This window comes from Haemaphysalis longicornis, unplaced genomic scaffold (genome assembly GCF_048455015.1).
Source record: "Haemaphysalis longicornis isolate Haplotype H1 unplaced genomic scaffold, Haemaphysalis longicornis Haplotype H1 scaffold_3, whole genome shotgun sequence".
Taxonomy (NCBI): Eukaryota; Metazoa; Arthropoda; class Arachnida; order Ixodida; family Ixodidae; genus Haemaphysalis; species Haemaphysalis longicornis.
The window spans coordinates 147,613,279-147,620,994 of record NW_027526335.1 but is presented as its reverse complement, the minus strand read 5'-3'; the positions used below and the strand labels follow the sequence as shown (position 1 = coordinate 147,620,994).

Below are 7,716 nucleotides of genomic sequence, written 5' to 3'. Positions count from 1 at the left end.
GCATTAAGCAGCGTAGCTTCTTTTCTTCCGTCATTTCGGGGTCCGCGCGGCGAAATAGTTGCCTCATTTCCTCGACGAAGATCACAACCCCTTCGTTGGGTTGTGGCGTGCGCGATTTCAACAGAAGAGCGGCTCGTTCTTTCCGAATGACGGTAGCCAATTTTTTGAGGAAGTCGCTCTAAAGAGTGTTCAGTCGGTTAGGGAGCTTTCATGATGCTCAAGCCACGTTCGGGCCATATCTTCTAAATAAAAGAAAACATGGCGGGAAGTTTCTTCGTCATGCCACCTGCGGAAGACGTCCAGGGAGGCATGGGAGGAGGCCGTCGTCTAGAAAACTCCCACCTCCCCTCGCGGGAACCCCTGTGTAGATGCGACGCATAGGCGGAGCGGCGAAGGGACCGCGTTTTGTAGCGCGCATAACGTTGAGGGGACTGCGTAAGCCGGTCCCAGTCGTCCCAGCGGCGTGGACTCTAGGTGTTTGAGCCAAGCGTGGAAGTTGCTTCGCCGGAGAACGGCACACCAGTTATACGCGCAGCGCGCCCGAAGGAGAGGAAACCACGGAAGAGAGAGTATTGCACATGCGCCGGCCCCAGCGCGTCTGCCGCGGCTATGACGCAACGTGCCGCGGCTATGACGCAACAAAATCCAACACAATCCACTTAAATCCAATCCAATCCAAATCCAATCCAATTCAAGCCAAGCCAAGCCAAGCCAAGCCAAGCCAGTCCAATCCAATCCAAGCCAATCAATCGAATCCAATCCAATGCCCGTCCCGAGAGAGTGTTCGCTGTTGGAGAGGAGAGGGGGTGAGCGGCGGAGAGCGCAGCTGGCGCGGCGAGGAGAATGGGGGAGGGGCGGACAACGCCGACGACGAGGTCGCCGGAGGGACAAGGCGAAAGAATCAGATGCTCTGCATCTAATATATTTACATTATGTACAGGCAACCTTTCTCAAAGTAGCCATCTCGTCGCCTCGCCTGGTCGTCTTCATCATCTTTCTATGCGTCTGTTGCGCGTGGTGCTTGCATCGCCTTCATCGTGATTGAAAGTTCGAACATTCTCCCGCCCCACAAGAGTTCGTGTAAGCGAGATGAAGCAGTCTTGTAGCTACTGTCAACAAACATTAATGTTCTGTAACCTAGTCTTGCAGCGAAGATACTTAGTCAGTCTCTCGTTCGTATCCAGCCGATGTCTAATTTCATTCTTTTTCCTGATCTTCGGTCTTCGCTTTCTTCTTCTCTTTGCCTTTCTTCTAACCTCTGATCTGTGTTTTTCCATAACGGCTACGTCAAGGGATGACCCAGGGGCATAACAGTTCGCGTGGTCCGCAAAGCGAACTGATTTTTGATGTACTTTCAGTGAAGTTTTGCGTTTGCGCCTAACACAATGTCCTCCAGGTTTCCTCTGCTTCCGAATCGGTGTAGTGGCCTGGTGAGTGTTCGACGTCATTATGATAGCGGCAGCGCCTTTTTATGATGTCTTGCTTGCAGATGTGCGGAATTTTGCGGCGTCCCTCAAGCCGAAACGGTGTACAGTACCCGAGGGGTCGACGCTGTATTGGAGCCTCGCAATCGAAACAGTGGCCCCGACGTCTCTGGCCTTCTCAAGAGTGGGCGTGAGTTCAGCGATAAGCTTTCGATGGAATTCGAGAAGGCTGTTCTGGGCAATCCGGAGCCGCTTCCGCTGTCTCGACGCCTCCTCCTCGCTTCGGGGTGAGCATGGCGGTCGAAGGATTGAATTCCGCTGCATGGCTCACCTAGTCATGTCACTTGGCGTCCCGGGTTTCGGCACCATGTATGGACCTCGAGGTCCTCCGGCTGCCAAGCCGTCGAGAGGGAGCAGAGAGCACACGTGTGATGATAATTAGGGCTTTTATCGAACTGGTGCGAGTGGAGCGCCAGCGCGTGCCACCGCTCAGCCCGTGTTGGTCAGATTAATGATAATGATGATAAGTGTCATCTGCTACAGCGCAGAAGAGAAAGAAGTTCCAACACTCTCCCCTGCCGACAGATGGCGTAAGTGGGCCAGAGTTGAACGTTTCTTTCACTCGGGGCTTTGAACCCAAACGTTCGGAAGAAAATCCTCGTCGAGGCTTCTTGTTAACTAGTTGTCTGGTGCGTGTCGTTCGAAACATGCGGTGAGCATGGGCCAGGAAGTCTGGTACTCCTTCATGCAGAATCTGTTCGTGGGCGTGCTGGGTCACGATTGTTGAAAAATGCGCGTTCTTCGGTAGAAGTGTCGGGAACTCTGCTCCATATGTGTTGCAGGTGGATGCCTTTCACCGACCTCGCAATAAATCGTCGCCGTCAACGAAGAGTCGCAACTTGTCTATTGGAGTATGAGAGAAAAGATGCTTCTTGCTTATAGAGTTCGCCTTTACGTCAAGTGATCCTCTTCCGCTACAACGAGATGATGCTCTGCCCGCTGCACTTCAGTGATTCTTTCATCTAAGCATGTTAGGATCGTTTCTTCATCATTCTTTGTGGGCTTGCCATCTCTGCTCCGATGATTTGTTAGGGTCTGGAGCCCCATCTTCGTAACGCCAAGGTGATCCGCCGGGCAAACCGCTGCTTTCCACGGGAGCTCAACCTCATGTCCTTCGTCCATCTTTGGGAGTGCTTTTCCAAACCGTGCCAATACCGGTTCGGTGTCCGAGCTTTGTTCATCCTGGTACTTTATGCCGATTATTTTAAAGACTGAGTCACGGTTTAGAACTTTCAATTCCTCGTTGGCTTTCACCGTCGCTGTAAGCACGGCACAGTGAGTTCTGTTGCCTCCTATTGGCATTGGTCCTGGGACCGTCCAGGCTAGCAGTGTTCCCACTGCTTTTAGTGTCGTGGTCAGGGGTTTTACATGACCGGTTACTGGACTCCAGCAGTGGTCCGCACCAATAACAATCGATGTTTTCATTTTGCCAAGTCGTTATGCGCTGAGGGCACGTGCGCACAATTGCATTTCTCTCATCATCTCGATTACTTGTTCATTCGGTATAGGAATATGCTCGTTGCATATCGCCACAATTTCAAGTGCTTCAATCTGCACGGGGCTTTCTGTATTTTCCACAACGATGAGCAGGCGTACTTTTCGAAAGGTTCCCACCAGTTTTTGTCCTTCGAAGACCTCCACAGTCAAAGTTTCCTCTCCTTAAAACTCGCATCCTAGTTTCTTGGACGCGTCTGCATTGATGAAACTTCGTTGGCTTCCGCCATCGAAAAGAATTCGGTGGCGTCCCGAGGATGCGGAGTCCACGGCTGTTGCTGTCAAAGTTTGGAGGGGGAGCGTGGCGTGGGGCCAGTGTGCCGAGAAAACAGGCTGACCGGTGTAAAGGCAACGTTGCGGCTGCTCTGGCCGTCTGCCGGGCACATGGTGGTTGCATGCTTTTGAGCACACTTGCCGCACCGTAGTCGACGTCGGCAGTCCTTGGACAAGTGGCCTTTCTTCAGACACGAGAAGCATTGACCTTCCTTTGTGAGCAGCTGTTTTTTTCGCGTGAGGTTCCATTCATCGAAGTCGCAGACCTCTGAACGATGCTTTCTGGACATGCAGAACAGGCACCGCTGAGTGTTGTTCGCTGAAAGGTGTAGAGCCGACATGGTATGTACGTCACAGCGTTGCTGTTTTCTAGGTGGCTCTTCTGGGGTCACAGCGACGTCTGAGGTCCTTACTCCTGATAGGCGCTCCACGGCTTCTCGACACTGAACTTGATGGTCGATGAACTGGAGAAGCTGCTGAAGCTCTTCTTCGGGCTGTGCTGTCTGGTTTTGATGGTCCCTTATTACTTCAAGTGAGGTGGATGCCGTTGTTGAAGGTGTAGGTGGGCTGAAGCGCTCGTGAAACTTCAGAACCATGTCGCATGGCAGCACTCTGAGGAGGATCTCTCGTAGCATTAGGCAGTAATTACCAGTACTAATACCAAGTGCCTTCAAACTTCGTACGCGTACTTGAACCTCGTCGTATAGGCGTCGAAGTTGATGCATGTTCGAAGAAGACGAAACTGATTTCAAGTCCAGAAGGCCTCTGAGGTGATCTTGAACGATGAGCCTTTCGTCACTGAAGCGCTTTTTTAGGATGTTGATGGCGTCTTTGTAACACTCCTCGCTGGCCTGGAGTCCAGAGATGGCCGATGCGGCAGCTCCGGTAAGGAGGATGTTCGAATAGTGAAATTTGTCCCCAGTGCTCAGGTCGTCGTTATTACGCACGGCCGACGCGAACTGCATCGGAAAGCGCTGCCAGTTCCTCCGGTTCCCGTCGAACTTTAGAAGCTCAAGCTGAGGCAAATTAGCCTTGCTGGTGGTCGCAGTCTGGGAACACGACGGTCGTGTAGCGTCTTGCAACCTGAATCGCAGGGCCGCTGCCGTGTTCACGACCTTGTCCCGATATTTGCCAGCGTCCGACGTCTCGTTATCCAGCAGGTCGTCTGCCGTCTCGTCGAAAATCCTGTCGTCGAGCTTCCTTATCTGCTGGTGGAGCGCTTCGATTCGTTCAAGCAGGACGCTCACCTAGGACGCCGCAAGTCCAGGTTGCCCTCGCAACGCTGCTTTCGCTTCGATAATTACGCCGTCAAGCTGAGAGCGGAGGCTTTGGCGACGTCGGAGTAGCCGTTCCATGGCGGTCAGCTGGCGGCCGGGGATTCTGGTGCAAAGGTCGCCGGCGCCGCTTTGGTTCAAAGGGCTTGCGCGGCTCCGGGCGTCTAAGAGGCAGGCCTTGTCGTGAGATCCCGGGTTTCCGGCACCATGTGGAAAACATCCAGGGAGGCGATGGAGGAGGCCGTCGTCTAGAAAAAGCTAATATATTTACATCATGTACAGGTAACCGTTCTCAAAGCCGCCATCTCGTCGTTCACTTGGTCATCTTCATCTTCTTCCTATGCGTCTGTTGCGCGTGGTGCTTGCATCGTCTTCATCGTCATTGAAAGTTCCAACACAACCTGACAAAGGTATCCTCGTCGCGATATCCTCGTCACGAGTCCCACTCCACAAGATCACGAGCGTCACCTCAGAGAACTCTTTCAACGCTTCCAACAATTTGGCCTGGTTGTCAACGCCCAGAAATGCGTCTTCGGGACTTCCGTGCTCGAGTTCCTGGGCCAGCACATCTCGGCTTAGGGAATTCGCCCTTTACCTTCTCACGTTCAAGCCGTGAAAAACTTCCAAGAACCTACCAACCTACGCCAGCCTCCTGAGTTCCTGGGCCTGGTGAATTTCTCGCGACGCTTTATACCCCACTGCGCCGAACTTCTGCACACACTGACTGAGCTTCTTCGCACAACCAAGAGCTCCTTATCCGCGATTTCCTAGTCTCCCGAAGCTCAAGCCGCTTTCAACGCTGCTAAACAAGCCGTCGCCGATTGGGTGCTTCTCATCCACCCGAGAACCGACGTCCCCACACGCATCATGGTGGATGCATCGAGCGTTGCAATCGACGCTGTTCTCCAGCAGAGAATCGATTCCGAGTGGAACCCGCTGGGTTTCTTCTCTCGGAAGCTCCAATCTGCCGAGACGCGCTACAGCGTTTTCGGTCGTGAGCTGCTCGCCATTTACGACACCATCGAGCTCTTCCGGTACTTTTTGGAGGGCCAGTTCTATCACGTTCTCACGGACCATAAGCCTCTGGCGTACGTTTTCCGTACAAACTCCTCCAAGTACGTCACACGGGAACTCCGTCAGCTCGCCTATATTTTGGAATTCACGACGGACATTCGGCACATCAAAGGTACCGACAACGAGGCTGCTGACGCGCGTTCACGCATTACCTCCATCAGCAGTGCTGCGTCTGCTGTGGACTGGGAACGCCTAGCTCAGGCGCAGATTGAAGACCCTGAGCTGCAAGCACTGCGGGACCACCCGGGTTCCCTTCGTCTACAACTTGTGCCTCATCCGTTCGTGCCTGGCGCACTGTGGTGTGACAAGTCAGCGGCGGCGCCTCGACCCTTCGTTCTGGCTGCCTTTTGTCGTGCTGTGTTTCACTCGCTCCACGACATGTGCCACCCCAGCATCCGAGGCACGCAGCGCCTCATTACACAGCGGTACGTCTGGCCGAGCATCAACACTGATGTCCGCCAGTGGGCCCGTTCGTGCCTCGCTTGTCAGACAGCCAAGGTGACCCGCCATGCGAAGACCCCAACGCAGCCTTTTTTGCCACCTAGCTGTCGCTTTGACCACGTGCATCTCGATTTGGTCGGACCATTTTCTCCCTCCCGTGACTGCCGGTACATTCTCAGAATGATTGACCGCTTCACCCTTTGGCCCGAAGCCGTACCAATTCCGGACATCACGGCAGAAACGGTCGCAAAAGCCTTCGTTTCGACATGGGTTTGCCGTTTCGGCAGCCCCGGCATTGTAACCACGGATCGAGGCAGGCAGTTTGAATGTACCCTGTTCACTTCCCTCAGCCGCTTGCTTGGCACTAAACACTGCCGCACCACGGCATACCATTCCTGTGCCAACGGCATCGTTGAGCGGCTCCATCGCCAGCTAAAAAGTGCTCTCACTGCGCGCTTGGATAGAGAGCACTGGGTTGATCACCTGCCTGTAGTGTTTCTTGGCCTGCGTGCCGTCCTTCGTCGCGACCTCGGCTGTTTAACTGCTGAACTTGTCTACGGCGCACCCCTGCGGCTTCCTGTGATTCGTTTGTCCCTACGGCCGCCTCGCCCCAGCCGCTTGAGTACCTCCAATGCCTGCAGGACTGCATGCAGCACCTGCGACCAGTCCCACCTCGGTCTTCAGACCACCGCATCTTTTGCATACCGACGTGGCGTCTTCGACACACACGTTTTCCTCAGGCGGGACGCTGTAAAGGCGCCTCTTACCCCCTCCTACGATGGGCCGTACAGTGTCCTTAACAAGACCCAGAAGTCCGCCACCATCCTCTTGAATGGCCGCGAAGAAGCCGTCTCGTTGGACCGCCTCAAACCGGCCTACCTCGAGACGCCACCTAATGAACTGCGCGCAGACATCGCAGGCCTAAATACTGCACTGCTCGCCCCCAAAACCAACGCCCGCCTGCCTCGCCGTCGTGTCACGTTCGACATTCCGTGTGGGCGGGGGGCCGTGTAGCGCCCTCTGGTTGGCGCTGTTATCCGGCGCCAAGGCGCCGGCTATGAAAGACGAGAATAAAGAAACGAGCGGCGCGTGCTTGGGGCGCCAGCACGGCACGGGCAGTTCGATTCCGAAAGGCTGCCACGCTGGTACTTTCTCTCTTGCGCTGCGCTGCGACCCCTCGGTACCCGACAGACTTTTCGGCGGTGTCGAGGGTGTGCGCCGTGAATAGTTGGAAAGCTTTTTAATGTGTAGGTGTTTAATGGTTGTGTAGTGTAGTTTGGATGTCTCTGTAAATGTATTGCAGTTAGTTCTTGCTTCATTGAACCTGTTCTGGGAAGATGGGCTGCGTGGGCCTTTACCTCTATTTGTTAGTGAGGCGGGGATGTGGTCACTCCCATATGGGTCAGTGCCCACACCCCACTCGAGAAGAGCAAAGAGAACTACGCAGCCAATAAGCAAGTTAAGATATGAGTATGTGTTGTGTCCTATGTTATGGTGTGTACGCTGTTTATTGTTTAAAAGGCATGCTACTGAAGATGTAAGCTCGATCAGGCGACCTTGGGTATCCATGCGAGTAGAGCCCCAAAAACAATTGTGTGCAATAAGGTTGCCTGTGAGGATATATGGTTCGGGCAGCGCTGCAAGCAGCGGCTCGAAGTCGGAGCTCAAAAGTGCAA

At 54.1% G+C, this 7,716-nt stretch overlaps 1 protein-coding gene across 1 annotated transcript in view; it reads right to left on the bottom strand.

The window, feature by feature from the left end:
- Nucleotides 1-277: 277 nt before the first annotated feature.
- Nucleotides 278-7,716, bottom strand: part of LOC144175464 (uncharacterized) — a 30,948-nt gene continuing 23,509 nt past the window's right edge. Inside the window, exons 2-3 of the mRNA XM_077704558.1 lie at nt 3,941-4,498; nt 278-286 (exon numbers count right to left, since the gene is read on the bottom strand). Coding sequence (XP_077560684.1) covers nt 278-286; nt 3,941-4,498 — 567 coding nt within the window. The remainder of the gene's footprint in view (nt 287-3,940; nt 4,499-7,716) is intronic.